At 33.6% G+C, this 17,113-nt stretch overlaps 1 protein-coding gene across 50 annotated transcripts in view; it reads left to right on the forward strand.

Annotated features, from left to right (window-relative positions):
• LOC126691830 (disease resistance protein RUN1-like) overlaps positions 1–15,323 on the forward strand; it is a 58,689-nt gene extending 43,366 nt beyond the window's left edge. For 3 of the 50 annotated variants that reach the window (XM_050387028.1, XM_050387027.1, XM_050387067.1), the window contains 11 exons: positions 4,667–5,384; positions 5,484–6,439; positions 6,541–6,563; positions 7,588–7,894; positions 8,007–8,033; positions 8,187–8,259; positions 9,698–9,802; positions 10,273–10,345; positions 12,353–12,455; positions 14,039–14,450; positions 14,542–15,323. In XM_050387028.1, coding sequence (XP_050242985.1) covers positions 4,667–5,384; positions 5,484–6,389 — 1,624 coding nt within the window. In that variant the 3' untranslated portion in view covers positions 6,390–6,439; positions 6,541–6,563; positions 7,588–7,894; ... (5 more) ...; positions 14,039–14,450; positions 14,542–15,323. Of the gene's footprint in view, positions 1–745; positions 1,529–2,360; positions 3,466–3,669; positions 3,943–4,037; positions 4,253–4,370; positions 5,385–5,483; positions 6,440–6,540; positions 6,565–7,587; positions 7,895–8,006; positions 8,063–8,164; positions 8,260–9,697; positions 9,803–10,272; positions 10,346–12,352; positions 12,456–13,648; positions 13,704–14,018; positions 14,451–14,541 lie in introns of those variants that run through there. The other 47 variants (XM_050387066.1, XM_050387016.1, XM_050387062.1 and 44 more) reach the window with 46 other exon arrangements.
• Positions 15,324–17,113: the final 1,790 nt, after the last annotated feature.

Below are 17,113 nucleotides of genomic sequence, written 5' to 3' on the forward strand. Positions count from 1 at the left end.
TGTAAAAGCACAAGTTTCCAGTTTACAAAAAGAATAACCTAGCACTTTAACTATATAATGTGTTAATGTATAAGTATTGTAGGATAAGAAATAGAAGTTTAGACAAAGAAGAAACTTAAGCACAGAAGGCTATTACGTTTAGATAATAAACTTAATTTTAGAAAGAGAAGTCAAATACTAATTTTAAAAAAAAAAAAAATTTGAGGAGCAATCAATGTATAGCTCCGTCTCTATGTTCGCTACTTGTTAATGTTGGTTTTAATAACAGGATCGGAATATTTTCATACGTAAATATCGGTTTACTATTTTAAAATTAGTGCAATATACAATTATATAAATATATAATAAAAATATTATTACTTATTACTATTGAGCTAAAATTTAAATTGATAATAGAATAAACAAAAATTCTAATAGTGGATATGATTTAAAAAAAAAAAGTAAAAATTGGTTAATTGCACACATCGTACATTTGTCCTTACATATTGTATTCCACCAGTTATACAAGGGAAAAAAAAATGGCACTTTTGTAAATAAATATGCCTGGAATGGTATTTGTAGTAAGGCACCTTCTAAGAAGTTTCATTCCAACTTAAAAATTGAAAAGTCTACCCTCCCCACGTGATTCCTTGTCTTTATTTCTACTTTTTACTTTTCCTTTCCCATCTTCTTTTTCTTTCATTTGTTTGTGAGAGAATGTATGTTATGTTTTCCTCATTTTTTTTTTTTTTTGGTTAATTTGTTGATCGGTGCGAATGTATGTGTGAGGAAACACAATGATTTAGTCAATTCCGCGTTGTCAATAAAGTAATTTTAATCATTGTTTTCTCACTCACTTTTTGACAAATGAAAGAGCCTCTGTTCAAAAGTTTGCACCAAGGAATCTTCGCGGAAGTGGGACTTCTCTACTTTTAAGGCCTTCATTTCCACTCAAATATCGCTCTGTCAAAAAACTTGAAGCTTTACTCCTCATCTCTTGTAATTCTCATTTCATCACATCTTTGATCTTCTCAATCTTCTGCTTGTCGACTCTAATGGCTTCATCAATCCAACAAGGAGACTCCTTTTCTTCTCCCACTCGCCGGTGGGACTACGATGTCTTCTTGAGCTTTAGAGGTGAAGATACCCGCAATGGTTTTACTGGCCATTTACATCGTGCTTTGGTTGACAACGGTTTCAAGACCTTCATTGATGATGAACTCCCAAGAGGAGAACAAATTTCAGCGGAACTTCTCAAAGCTATCAAATCGGCTAGGATTTCAATTATTATATTCTCTCAAAACTACGCATTTTCTGCTTGGTGCTTAGATGAACTTGTCGAGATTCTTAACTGCAAGCAAAATGGACAATCGGTTCTGCCTGTTTTTTACAAAGTGGATCCATCTGATGTGCGTAAGCAAAAAGGTAACTTCGAAGTAGCACTGGCTGAACAAGAAAACAAATTCAAGGATAACATAGGGAAGGTGCAGAGGTGGAGGGCAGCTCTAAATGAAGCGGCTAATTTGTCCGGATGGCATTATAAAGATTGGTATGTATCTAATAACATTAGCTTTTATGACTTTTAGACTTCTAATGGTTTTGTTACAACCACAAATGCCAAATATGAAAAAATAAAAAAAAATAACAAATCTATCAAGTCTATTATGATATCTCTTCAATTACTAAGGCAATTAGGTTAGTAGAAATGGAAGAATTTAATCATACCAATTAAGAGTTTGTCTAACATATTTTTGAGTTTTTCTCCCCCTATTAGTAAGTTGCAAACACATCCAATGAGCTTTAATTCCATGACCTCACCTTTCACCCACAGTTGTGAGAGGAGAAAGTGCTATTTGAATCAAGGCTCACCCACATGATCCCAAAAACATTTCTCTAATTTTCTTAATCATTTCATTCAAAGTTCTATAAATGAGTTCTCAATATGCTTTTATCTCACCTAAGGTGAAGTTTTCATGCAGCTACTTGCCTAAAGCCTAAAACAATTTCTTACTAGGAAAAAAATTAAGAATGAATGAAAATCAAAGTTGTGAATAAAGTATAGAATTTCATTTTGGTTTGGCAAAGAAACAAAATATACCTTTCGTAGACTTCATAATGTTATAGTTTCTCCCACCATTTTTTTTAAATCCCATTTTTTTTTTTTTGGGTCAAGTATGGAAAACCAAAATCTTATTCCCAACAAATAAAATAAAATAAATGATACTTCTCAAATACTTGAATTATGTCCTTTAATTCAATTGATAATGTGTCAAGTGTAGGATGTAATGCACAAAACTAGACATTTTGATTCTTTTATTTTCATATTCATATTTTCAACTAGTCCAACTCATTTAATGTCTTGTATGCTTTGTGATTGGCAGCGACCCTGAATACAAATTCATCCAACAAATTATTGAAAATATATTGGATACCAAATTAGATGAAATACAGTTATTTGTTGCAACATACCCTGTTGGAGTAGATTCTCGTGCCAAGGCCGTAGAATCACATTTAGAAATTAAGGTAAACGATTTTCGAATGGTAGGGATTCATGGTCTTGGGGGAATAGGTAAGACAACTATTGCAAAAGCTGTTTATAATAGAATTTTTAAGCATTTTGAAGGAAGTTGCTTTCTAGAAAATGTTAGAGAAAGTTCTGAAACAAATGATGGCATGATCCAACTACAAGAGAAACTCCTTTTTAATATCTTAAGGGGCAAACATTTGAAGGTGGTGAGTGTAGCCCGTGGAACCAATATGATAGAGGAAATGCTTCTTCGTAAAAGAATTCTTGTAATTCTTGATGACGTGGATAAATCAAAACAAATAGAAAATTTGTTTGGAAATTATGATTGGTTTGCTTCAGGAAGTAGAGTCCTTATAACAACAAGAGACAAACACTTGCTCGATAATCTTGGAAAAGTTTGTACAACTTACAAGGTGACAGAATTGGACAAATGTGAAGCTCTTGAACTCTTTAATCAGCATGCCTTCAAAGGAAATAAACTTGAGGAAGATTATTCTAAACTTGCAAACCAAGTCATACAATATGCCAATGGCCTACCATTAGCTTTAACAATAATAGGTTCTGATTTGTGTGGGAAAACAAGATCTGAATGGGAAAGTGCAATACAGCAATATGGAAAAATTCCTAAAGGAGATATTTATAAATTACTTAAAGTAAGTTATGATGGATTGGAAGAAGTGGAAAAGGATATTTTCCTCGATATTGCATGTTTCTTCAAGGGAATGAACAAGGATAATGTTGTAAATATATTAGATGCTTGTGATTTATATCCAACATTTAATATTCCAAACCTTGTTAATAAATGTCTCATAACTATTAGTCATGGCATATTGTGGATGCATGACTTGGTACAACAAATGGGTAGAGAAATTGTTCGGCAAGAATCACCAAAAATCCTTAACAAACGTAGCAGGTTATGGCATTATGAGGATGCACTTGAAGTACTAACTGGAAATAAGGTATAACTTCTTATTCTTTAGATTTTAACTTCTTTTTTCATCAGGTATAAGTGATAATTTTTTCTTCTTTGATAATTTCTTCCTTTCTAATATTATGGCAAATATAAGTTTAACAATATCATTTTTGCTTAAAATTTCATGATCATTATAGATTTGGCAAATTCTATTGTGTTATATGTTTCACTTAATTCTTTATCCAATCAGGGGTCAGACAAAATTCAAGGTATAATGTGGCATTCGCCTAATCCAATAACAGTGCAATTACATGCTAAAGCTTTCAAAAAGATGGAAAATCTCAAATTTCTTATGGTTCGTAATGTACTCATTTCTAAAGAACTTAAATATCTTCCCAATGGGTTAAAGTTACTTGAATGGAACGAATATCCTTTTTCTTTGCCATCCAATTATCGTCCTCAACAACTTGTTGTACTCGAGATGCCGCGTAGTTGCATTAGATTGGAGGAGCTATTCATGCAGGTATGAGTATTAGTATTAATGAATTTTGATTTCTTTGAATGTTATTTCTAAAATTTGTTTGATGAACAATTTTTGGGGTTTTTTTTTCCTTGTAGGGGGGCCATTACAATAATTTGAAAAGTATCAATTTGGAAAGGTGTATATCCATTAGAAAATTACCTGACTTGTGCGCCCCAAACTTAGAGAGATTGAACATTAATGGTTGTGAAAATTTAATTGAGGTTCATGAGGCCATTGTATCACTTGATAAGCTCAAAATGTGGGATCTCAGCAATTGCAAAAAACTTCAAATTCTTCCTAGCAGCATTAGGTTGAAATCTCTTGAAGATATTTATCTAGTTGGCTGCTTAAGTCTTGAAAAATTACCTAACTTGGGTGCCCCAAACTTAAAGTCATTGAACATTAGTGGTTGTCAAAATTTAATTGAGGTTCATGAGGCCATTGGATCTCTTGATAAGCTCAAAAGGTGGAATCTCGGCAATTGCAAAAAACTTCAAATTCTTCCTAGCAGCTTTAGGTTGAAATCTCTTAAAGAGATTCATCTAGATAGCTGCGTAAGTCTTGAAAAATTACCTAACTTGGGTGCCCCAAACTTAGAGTCATTGGACATTAGGGATTGTGAAAATTTAATTGAGGTTCATGAGGCCATTGGATCTCTTGATAAGCTCAAACAGTGGAATCTCAGCAATTGCAAAAAACTTCAAATTCTTCCTAGCAGCTTTAGGTTGAAATCTCTTGAATATATTGATCTAGGTGGCTGCGTAAGTCTTGAAAAATTACCTGACTTGGGTGCTCCAAACTTAGAGAATTTGAGCATGGGTAATTGTGAAAATTTAATTGAGGTTCATGAGGCCATTGGATCTCTTGATAAGCTTGAGTCGTGGTTTCTCAACAATTGCAAAAAACTTCAAATTCTTCCCAGCACCCTTAGGTTGAAATCTTTAGAAACTATTAGTCTATGCGGCTGCGTAAGCCTTGAAAAGTTTCCCAATTTTCACCCAGAAATGAAATGTGAGAGGTTCGATTTTCTTTATAGTAATATTAGAGAATGGCCTTTGTCATGGGAGTATCTAAGTGGTGGGGTTATTCACTTAAGCCTAGGTAAGTGTCAAAACGTTGGGGATTTTCTTGTTAGCATTTTGGGATGTAAGTTTACGAACTTGAGACATCTGGACGTCTTTGATTGTGACACACATATAATTGAATCACATATTTTGATGAAGCCCGATTCCTTCCCCTCATTAGAATATCTAAGAATAGATGGCTCTAATATTGTTACAATCCCGGAAAGCATTATTAGATTTACTACATTACGGCTACTTTCCATGCGTAATTGCAAGATCCTACGAGAGATTCCAAGGCTTCCACAGTCTATAAGAAAAGTGGGCGCGTCAGACTGCATGTCGTTGGATCTACCATCATCATGCAGACTATTTAATCAGGTGCGCTCTCTCTCCTTCTCTCTATATATTTAAGTTTAAGTGATATATATTACAAGAATCTCTAAATTTCAATTTCTTGTTTTTGCTAAATGCAAGCAGTTTCTAGAAATATTCATGGATCCCTCGCATTTTGATTACGATGGTTATTATTATGATCTTGTACTACCAAGAATTGGGATTCCGAAGTGGTTCAAATTGAACCATCAGAGTGTTGGAAATTCTGTATCATTCGTGGTTGGCCGTGAATTTCAAAAATTATTTCTCTGTTTTGCTTTTCGATCGGCGGAGGTCAAAGCTACAAAAGCAACTTATTTCGTTGTTTCCACCAATGGTTTTTCACTAAAAGATAACGCATGGCTCATATCAGGAGTTACTGAGCATCTCTTTTTACGCCCTTTATATCTTGGGGGATGGAATGCATCAAATCCATCTGAACAGAATGACGTTACGATTACAGTTGAAATCCAGTATCAGGGCATGTCCTCTTCTTCTGATGATCCCAAAATTACATGGTTGGGAGTCCATGTAGACTGCATCTGTTGTGGGTCTTCATCGGTTCCTGATGACATTGATCACCATTCTTTTCCATCTGATGTGGGGCTTCAAATGGACACCACAAATGGGCTCGACTTACCCATGGGTCACCCAGGTTTGGGATTTACTTATGGGTTGGATGATCTAGGTTCATCTTCAATTGCCCGGATTTGTGATAACACTGACCCAGACTTTGAATCATCATTTCGTGATGATGTGCACGATTTGGACTCATCTGCTAGTAGAGATGCTTGCCCTCCCATTGTCCTTGATGACATTGAGCACCATTCTTTGCCATCTGATGTGCTTCCAGTGGATACCACAAATGGGTCCGAATTAGGCTTGGGTTGGCAAGATTTGGGATTCAATGATGGGTTTGATCTAGGTTCCTCTTCAGTGGCCCATGCCTTTGACAACAATAATTTTGACTTCAATCAGTTTCCACCATCAAAGAAGGCAAGAAGATCTTGATCAAACTTCAAAGAATTATGCTTCCACCTGAAAGCAACCTCGATGCCAAGGTATGCCTGTTTTAGTTGCATTATTGGATTCACATCTTTGGTTGCCTTTATAATTCATAGGACTGTTTCTCAAGTATTTAATTTAATTTATTTTAATGCAGTTGTTGTTGCTGTTGAAGTAATTGGTAGGTCTAAGATCCATTTCCACCTTGCAATTTGATTTTCATTTATTATAATATTTGTCTTTTAAACTTTGATATTATTAATTGTCATAGATGTTTCTTTACTTTTATTGATTCACTGAATAATATTACTTAGATTTTTCATTATTTTATTGAGAGGTAAGTGATAGCTGAACAAGAATGCATTGAACATATTACGGAGAGAAATAAAAATCAACTTTGCACTAAACTATGGACTCAGAATCCTTGAGTATCCTATTTTCTCAAAGAGGCTGTGGCAGCAAGTTATGTCATAGTGTCTAATATAATCCTAGGCAAATAGTTGGTACCAAGTTGTTCTTTGGGGGTAAAAATAAGTTGAAGGCCAAAAGTTTTAAAGGCACCATAAGAAAAACTGCTAGGTCTGTAGTAATTTATTATGTTTGGCTTGAAAGAAATGATGATGTGTTCTGCAACAATGTCAAGTCTGGGGAGGCATTAAGACATTAAAGCCTTAGTTGAGTTTACCATAATTGAGGGTTTTAGTTTGATTCTTTGTAAGTTTAGTTTTAGCTTTTATTTAGTTTCCTGCTTGCTCTGTTTTTGTTGTTAGGTGTTCCAGCTTTTAGATACTGGTGTTTTCTATATGTAAATTCATTTGTTCTTTAAAAAAAAAAAAAAAAAAAAAATGAATAATCTATAATTTTACTTGAGGACCTTGACCATTTTTGCATACTTATTTTCTACATTGCCAAACAAAGAACAAAATACAAAGAAAGTATGAATTTAAACCTGAATTTTTTTGCAGCCAAACATTAATGTTCTAACTAAAGTAACTTTTTTTTATTGATTGCATTGCTCTTATGGTTACTGCGTTTTTTCATTTACTTCTCTTTTTTTTCCTTTAATGTGTTTTAACTATTGAGAACTTCTAGATTTGGATGGAAAACATAAGAACATGCAACGTTTGAGAAGTTTCTATGTGCTATATAATCCTATCCTTTTTTCCCTAATTGGGAATCACTTTGTATATTTTCTTTCTGCTTGGGTGTTTCAAGTTCAACTCTCAGAGATGAAAATGCTTTAGATCTATCCAGCCAAGCTGAATTATGTGATGGTTAGTGTGGTAAAATGTTGAAAGGTCCTATTAGTCTAAAGGTTTATCTTTGTTATTTCTTTTTACTTTTTAGGTTTGAAGTGTTTGCAGGAATTCAAAACCTCTGAGGTAAGACCATGGAAATGTTATTTTGCGGATCTCCAGCTTTAGTGATCAATGTTTTGGTGAATATTCTTGGATGGGAGGATGGTACAAGGTTGATGAGTTAAATTGCAACCGTTTCATAATCGTTCAATGGTATTGAACTCCCTTGTTTTCTTTGAAAATATCTTAAACTAGTTTCCCCTTTCATTCAATTGCTTAAAAAATAACTTTTTTTTTTCTTTTTCTTTTTTTTTTTTATGCCTAGATTCAGCTTCAAGAGCTACGATGGGAGGTAAAGAGTAGACTCCTCTGCTATGGCTTGTACTAAAAAAATTTTATTTGCTATCACTTATGATTTAGAGATTTAAATAGTTTTTATACAAATTAATTGTTTCAAATCTTTATGTGGGCTTTTTTGTCTAGGAATGTGGAGCAATCATTAAAGGAATGTGGAGCAGTCATTAAAGTACTAGATCCTATGTCAAGGTCATCAAGAGGTACTCTCTACAGTTAAAAAGGTAGGTAATTCATTTAAATACTTTTGGAAAAGCATCTTTGAAAGTGCACCTTGCTCTTAATGTTCTAAAAATTAAATAAAACTTTTGGATCACATCATCACATATTAAGATAATGAGTTGACAGTTAATCAAAATGACTATCTTTGGCTAGTTTTTTTGACAAAAAACAAATAGGTGTTTGTTGAGATTTTGGTTTTGTTTAATACTAAATGATTTGCACTTGAAAAGAGTTTGGCATATAGTTGTCATAAGACTATTCAGACAGCTAAACAGTAATTTTAAAGGTTCTAAAAGCTGCAAATTTGGAATGGGCTGCCAAAGGAAGGTATTTGCAGTTGAGAAGAATTGGGATTACTGAGTCTGTTCATTAGACTACTCAGGCAGCAAAACAAATAAGGAGTGTTTAATTAGGATTAGGAGTCATAGATTGGCTCATTCATTTATTTGGTTTATTTTATTTGCTTTAATATGTATTAAAACATGTTTCCTGATCATAATATTTAAGAGGTGTTGGAACCACTAGAGTATCCCTTCAACCCCTGAGATTGTGATTGATCATTTAATATATGCTATCCAAAAACCTTTGGTTGGGATCTGTGGAAGGATATTATTTATATATGATTGGTTGAGGAGTTATTTTGAGAAAAATAATAAATAAAAAAATCACGTGTTTTCATCATTGTTGGGATTGCAACTATACTTGCTGATAAAATTTCTTCATCCCTTAAGTTCAATTTCTTTTTTAAAAATGATCTTTCTATGTTTTAGGTTCCTGCGTTAGAATTTAATTGATCATTCTCTATAGCTCAAACTAAATTCTCAAAGTAGTTTTGAGTCGTGTTGCCATTGAAATGCAACATTATAACTAATTCGGAAGTACAGGGAAACTAATTTGACCCCATGATCAGCCAGGTCTCTTTACTATCAAGAGAACCTATTGGCTTCTCCATAATGAATACTTAGATGGAAGGAGCATAATTCAGAGATATAGTTCTCGGATGTGGCTGCCCTGTGGAAGATGATATAGTTCTCAGATGTGGGACTCCCTGTGAAAGATTTATCTCCCTTTCAAAGCCATTATTTTTCCTATGGAAACTATTAAATGATGGTTTTCTAGTGAGAAGGGAGTTAGCAATTAGCAATCTCATCATTGATGTTTCTTGCCGTTTATGTGCTACAGAAAAGGAATGCCTAGACCACCTATTTATTGCCTATGACGTGGTTCACATCACCACTCACCATTAGAACTTAGGACCTAGAGCCAAAGTCAAGTCAACCTTAAGTTTCTTCTTGGCTGGGAAGAGTGTGTCAGTCACAAGACCAGTGCTATTACTTCACTGTCATCTTTGCCAACACTCTTTGGGATATTTTAATACATAGAAACAAGGTAGTGCATTACTGTCCCAAGTCATAGTGCTTAGCTTTCTTCTATTTGTAGTGATGCAGCAAACACATGGGAAGTGGACACTGCATTTAAACCATCTGGTGTTCTTTTCAGCAGTTTTCTTGGAAGTATTGCACCTGACAGGATCATACATTGGAGGTATAGATCTCTCTCTTTTCATGATATGTCTATATGATGGTGTAAAACCTTTAAAGAATTTGGTAAATAAAATTATTGTTGGATGCTTCATATGGTTCTATGTATTAAATGTGGTGTGTATGAAGATGAAAAGATAACGGTTTAGCTCCATTAGATATTTCATAATTGGAAACTCATATGTTGGGAGCAATTTCTTGAGTCGGTATTTTGGGGAAAAGAGGGCAGTTTCTTGAGGTTATCTAAGCGAATTGGTTGAATGGTCTGTATTTGCCCCCCATCATTCAATGTGATGTCATGAACTGTGTAGTTGTTTTAATTATTTCTAATTAAAATAAGTTTATATTATGTCAAAGTAATCCTCAAATGTAAGACTAAAATTTTTTTATTTGCTATCACTTATGATTTAGAGATATAAATAGTTTTTATACAAATTAATTGTTTCAAATCTTTATTTTGGCCTTTTCATCTAGGAATGTGGAGCCGTCATTAAAGGACTAGATCCTATGTCAAGGTCATCAAGAGGTACTCTCTATAGTTAAAAAGGTAGGTAATTCATTTAAATACTTTTGGAAATGCATCTTTGAAAGTGCACCTTGCTCTTAATGTTCTAAAAATTAAATAAAAATTTTGGATCACATATTGAGATAATGAGTTGCTGTTAATCAAAATGACAATCTTTGGTTAGTTTTGTTGACAAAAAAACAAATAGGTGTTTGTTGAGATTTTGGTTTTGTTTAATACTAAATGATTTGCACTTGAAAAGAGTTTGGCATAGGGTTGTCATTAAGACTATTCAAACAGCTAAACAGTAATTTTAGAGGTTCTAAAGGCTGCAAATTTGGAATGGGCTGCCAAGGGAAGGTATTTGCAGTTGAGAAGAATTGGGATTACAGATTCTGTTCATTAGACTTCTCAGGTAGCAAAACCAATAAGGAGTTTTTAATTAGGATAGGAGTCATATTCATTTATTTAGTTTATTTGATTTGCTTTAATATGTATGAGAACATGTTCCTTGATCGTAATATTTAAGGTTTTTTTTCCTAGGTAAATTGGGGAGGGGGTTTGGAACCCCAATACTAGACATCACAAGAGGTGTTTTAAGAATATTATTTATATATGATTGGTTGAGGAGTTATTTTTAGAAACATAATATAAAATCACACGTTTTTATTTACTTGTTACCTTTGTGTTAATTATGAATATTTGATTTAATGAGGATGGACACGGCCACAACTTCATCATTGTTGGGATCGCAATTGTACTTGCTAATAAAATTTCTTCATCCCTTAAGTTCATTTTCATGGTTAAAAATGAATTTTCTATCTTTTAGGTTCCTCTGTTTGCATCTGATAGACCATTCTCTAAAGCACAAACTAAATTCTTAAAGTAGTTCCAAGGCATGTGGCCATTGGAATACAATATTATAACTGATTTGGAAGTACAAGGAAACTGACTTGGCCCCATGCTCAGTCAGGTCTTTTTACAATCAAGAGAGCCTATTTAAAGCCTATTTAACTCCCAGTGAAAATTTAACTCCCTTTTAAAGCCATTATTTTTCTTATGTTCTTAAATGATGGTTTTTTAGTGAGAAGGGAGTTAGCATTTAGGAATCTCACCATTGATGTTTCTTGCCCATTATGTGATACAAAAGAGGAATGCCTAGACCACCTATTTATTGCCTATGACTTAGCTCATGCAATGTGGTTCACATCACCACTCACCATTAGAACTTTGGTCCTAGTGCCAAAATTAAGTTCCCTTAGAGAATTTGGTAAACAAAAATTATTGCTGGATGCTTCATACAATTCTGTGTATTATATAAGGCGTGTATGAAGATGAAAAGATAATGGTTTAGCTCCATTAGATATTTCAGAATTGGAAACTCATATGATGGGGGCAATTTCTTGAGTCAGTATTTTGGGGAAAAGAGGGCATTTTATTGAGATTATCTAAAGTGCATTGGTTGAATGGGTCTATATTTGCCCCCTCCATTGAATGTGATGTCATGAACCGTGTAGTTGTTCATATATTATTTTTATATTATGTCAAAGTAATCTTCGAATGTATGGAACTTGGTGCCAGCATGCGTGTTATGGTTAGTTTGGAAAGAGTGCAACAACCATATTTTTTAGGATGGCATGAGATCTATTGAGGAATTGAAGTCCTTGCCACTTCACACTTCGTTTGAATGATCTCAAGCTTGGGGTTTTACTAATTGTACTTCCATTTTTTTTGATAAGTAATTGTACTTCCATTTTTTATTTTCAATTTTTTCTTAGATCTTCTATTTGATTTGCCTGTACTTCTTCAAGGTGCTTTATGCTCATCATTGTGAACATGCTATAATTCCTTTCATTTGCAATAAAATTTCTTTTACTTATAAATAAATAATTAAAACTAAATATCTTTGAAAGAATAAGGTCAAGATTGGATACGGGTGTAAATGAATAAATATATATTATTTGACACACATTAACAGTATCTTCTTTTTATTATGAGCATCCAATCAACTCTCTAAATTTCTCTTTTTAATACAACTTCGGTATTTAGATTATTTATTGCGAGGTTCTGGAAAAGCTCGAACAGGTTCAGCTGCCAAGGAACGATGATAGTTTTGAGATGGATGTGCAAATTAGTCCAAAGATTAACAAAGGTATACCTGGTTAGGCTGGTCTTTTGTAGAATTTTATGTAATAAAATGTGTCTTTCTCTCTCTCTCTCTTCCCCAATTTTCATTGCTTTGTGCTTTGATCAATTTTTCCCCAATGCTTGATGATGGGTATGATGCCCAATTGAGTGTGGGTATGTCTACCATATACCGGCGAGTGGTCAGCGGCTTGTGGGATTGTTTGTCTATGGGTGTGTTCAGAACAGGTGTCAGCTTCAATTATTATGACTTATTTTTCATTAATCTTGAAGTAGCAAGGATGTGTTTTGCTGCTCAAAGTTATCATTTTTCTTTACCCATTTTCACATCTGATTAGAGTATCTGTTTCAGTAGATTCTATTTTACTTTCTTTTTTTCTTTTTTATATATTCATTCTTCTCTGCTCAGATCCGGACCTAAATAAAGAACGGTCAATGAGGAAGATCCTAGGATAAAATTGAATACTATAAAATAGAATACTACAACTCACTTTCTTGTAGGTGTGAATTGGCATGGATGACTTTTGTGTGTTTTGATACTTGGTACTGCTGTGCAACATGAATAGATTTCATACTCTATGCTCTGTTTGATGACTGATAAATGGGGAATAGAAGTAAATGTAAACAAAAGGAAAAGGAAGGAAAAATAGTGCCATGTAGGAAGTAGAGCTTCAACTGCAAAGCTCTATAGTATTTTTGAGTGTTTGGTTAAGTCTCTTTTCAATTCATTGAAATGCAGGATGAGCATAGTCATAAGCTTTGTACTTTCTGTTCTTTGTAAATAACCTACTAAACAATATTGCTAGGTTACCTCTTTTTTTTTTTGAAAACAGCTCAGAAATCTTGGTGGTTTACAGTTTTCCATCCAAAATAAACGAGGTAGTATGATTTTTTGGGGTTTAGTATAATGTGGATTTTCACTCTGGTTTTTGGATTCAGTCTCTGTCTGTTGAGTGTTGATAATATAGTTCAGTCTTTTATTTGTCTTTTTTATTATTGCTTATTAGTAGTTATCCGTAGCAATCGAGGAGAGCAATCCAGTTTTCTTCTTCATTGTTTGCTCATATTTGTAGTGTTTGCAGTTTTACCTTTTATATGTCCGTTTTTGTTTTTAAGGTAGGGAATCAATAATTTAGTATAACTCTGCCTGTTTCTGTGCTTAGTGTTATATACTTTGTTCACAGTCTGTTACAAACGCAGAAAAAGGAGAGTAGCGGTAGGTTGGTGGCCATTCTGAAGTTTAGTCACTTTATTAGTATGAATCAATGAACTTAATATGATCATTGTTTGGATCATGTCATCTATGTATGATCAGCAAGAAATATGATTTGGACAGTAATTGTAATTGTTTCATTCTAATTTGTGCCCAAGTTTTGCTTAGGATAAAGCTAAAAGACTGGGCTGAGCTTCCTTATTCTTAGTAACCAAATCGTCATTTGTGGGTGGTTTCATATAAACAAGTTGATTTGCCTTACTTGTTGGTAATCTTGTGATCTCTTTGTTGCTGTATGTAAAGTTGATTTGCCTAACTTCTCATCATATTGCTGCCTATTATGTTATTGTTATTAAGGAATGGATTCACAAATGTAGGGGGGATTGGAACTTCACACAGCTCTTAGAAGAAGGGTCTAACATGAATAATGAACTTATGATGGACTCTCCACAAGATGAAGTCCATACCCTACAGTTTCCACCTAAAGTTCAAATGGAATCCATTACTAAGAAGACACATCGGGTGGTAATTTCATGGTAGAAGAAGACTGTCTCATTGTGTCAGCATGGCTCAATATTTCAGTAGATGCGATGCAAGGGAATGAACAAAAACACAAAACATATTGGAATAGAGTTTTGGAGTGCTTCAATAAAGAGAAGACATTGCATCTACTCGTATTGCAAACTCTCTAATGAATAGTTGGTCAACAATTCAACTCCATACTAATAAGTTTGTTGGGTTCTTAGCTTTGAGATGACTAATCCAAGAAGTGTGAATGAGCAAAACAAGGTAAAAAATTGTTGCTCAAAGTAGTATCAATGAATTAATGCACCAATACTATTTATTCATTAAATTCAATTTCTATTTGTCAATTTTTCAGATTAATAAGGCAAAGGAAGCGTATCTAAAGGTCCAAAATACTGCATTCCGATTTGATCATTGTTGAAATATCTTGAGGCATCAACCAAAATGGTTGGAATTAAGGCTCAAACAATATTATCAACCACAACATCTTTTTCTTCTACTTTGCATTCGATACATCTAGGGGAAGACGAGGTCTCTTATGCTTCCTTTGTAGACTTTGGAGAGACCACCGGTAGGAAGGCTGAAAAGGAAACGATTAAATAAACTAAAAAGTAATGATAGTTTGATTTTGAATCTTGAAGGGATATCGAATGACATGGCAGAAAAGAAGAACAAAAAATCTAATGAGAAAAAAAAAATGCTCTTGAGAGGGAATTTTCTCAAACTCAAGAACTCATAGAGATTAAGAAAATGAAGCACCAAGAACTTGTGGAGATCAAGAAAATGGAGTTTGAAGAGTTGATTCATGTTAAGAGAGAGAAGCTTCAATTAAAACGAATGATGAAAGAATTAGAAATTACCATGATGGATACTACAAACTTGGATCCAAAGCAGTAACAATACATTAGCCAACTCCACCAAGAAATCATTCAACGTCAAGAGAACAGTAATTGGTGAATATTGTTGCAATGTAGCAAGCTAGTCATGCAACGTTTTTGTACAATGCATGGATTTTGTTGTTAGGGTGTTTCTAAACTTGTCAAATTTTGTTGTATAGAAATGTGTGCACCATTTTTTGGTATTAAGTAAAAAGTGAATGATAATATTGTGATTGGAGTTCTCTTTTTCTTGTTCTTAGTCCTTCTCTTATTATTTTGTTTGTAGCTTGTCATGCCTTGTTTCTTTTGGCCTTTAGTTATGCTACTATTAAGTATAAAAAATTAAACAAAGAAAAAAACTTGTAGACTTTGCAAGTTTTATAAACTAGTCAGTTTTTTTTTTAATGTCATAATCTTGTTTTGTTTTGTTTGTATATATTAATTGATATTGCAAAGGAAAAATAAAGACGATACTATATGTTTTGAAATATTAATTATGTAAAATTATTTGTGGATGATGCAAGACATGGTGAAAGGGATTTGTTGGGTGGTTGGGGAGGGTTGTATTTTTTTTTTTTTTTTTTAATGGATTGTAAATGTGAATGGATAAAGAATAATATAAAATAATAGTTATAAAATTTGAGTAGTGATAGGGAGTTGAGGTTGATGTATGTCTATAAAAATAGATAGTTAAACTAGAAAAAGTGAAGTTTTTCGGATTAATTTAGTTAAAAAATTGAGTAGGCTGATGTGGATGTTCTTAAAGCTACTTGGTAGTCTAGTACATATGCATTTGTGATCGCTTTAAAAGCAAACCAAAAGTACACCCTAGGAATTTGCATTTGATTGTGCAATAGAAGTTGTAAGCAACACATTCTTTATAATTGGGAGTTTGGGTTATTGTATTAATCATTGCATCTAGATAGCTCTCACTTTTTGTAATGTTTCTTTAAATGATGTGGACTGTGCAACTGAACCTTATAAATTATAGATTTTTTTCATCATCTTTCTTATGATATTTTCTAATTTGTCTTTTCAAATGCTATCTATTAATATGGGTTATTTATCTCTTTTTGATCCTTTGCACATAAATTTATGTATAACCCAATTAACTGCCAGGAGTTCCAGATATATTAGGTGGAGGCAACGTTGAAAGTCTTTAATTTGGAGCTGCATTATGGGGAATTTATCTTGTAGCAACTAAAGTGATGATAGGTGGTACTTAGTGATTTAATTGGTATTTGGAGCAATAGATTATAGATGTTTGGATCACTTTGTAGTATGAGGTCAGTCAGTTTTAGGATTTTCACCTTCATGTCACGAGAGAATATGGATCAATTGATTGACTTTTCAAATATATGGAAACTGCAGTGTGGGTTGGCATAGCTTTCGGAAATCGCCAAACTGGAATTTCAATCCACTTGGGAGGGTCTCGAGTGTGGGTTGGTATAACTCCATTTGGGTGTTGGTTTCTTTCTTTCTTTGTTTTTTGGATTCGAAAGTATTAATCTTTTAATTAGCTCAATGCACTAGAACAAAGCCACAGCAAAAGCTCCAGTATTTATAAAAGATGCTCCATATACTTCAAATTAGAAAGCTATGATCGCACCCTTCAAATTAGAAAGCTAGGAACTCTTTTTTCGCAGATTTGATTTTAGGCGGATATCAACACCAAGGGAACACCGGGAGAGATTCAACGAGGTTGGGATGTGACGGGAATGAATCTGACAAAATTAAGCATTTTGGGGTAAAAAGCACAATATTTTATGAGACCATTGCCTGGACCTTTTCAAGTGGTTGAAAAAGCAATCCAGTTTGTAATCTCAATTGTGTAGCTTGTTAGATACAGTTTGACAACATAGCTTCTGTTCTGACTTTTAGAATTTTGTTTCGAACCGGTGATAGGGATCATTTTTGTTTTCTATATTTCTACAACCAGCCAGGCAAGCTCATGTATTGACATAGTAATTCCCAGAATATAAACATGTTGAGAAAAAGGACATGTATTTATATGTATATACACCAGGTGAACCAGAATTATGAGCCCTA

This window comes from Quercus robur, chromosome 7 (assembly GCF_932294415.1).
Source record: "Quercus robur chromosome 7, dhQueRobu3.1, whole genome shotgun sequence".
Taxonomy (NCBI): Eukaryota; Viridiplantae; Streptophyta; class Magnoliopsida; order Fagales; family Fagaceae; genus Quercus; species Quercus robur.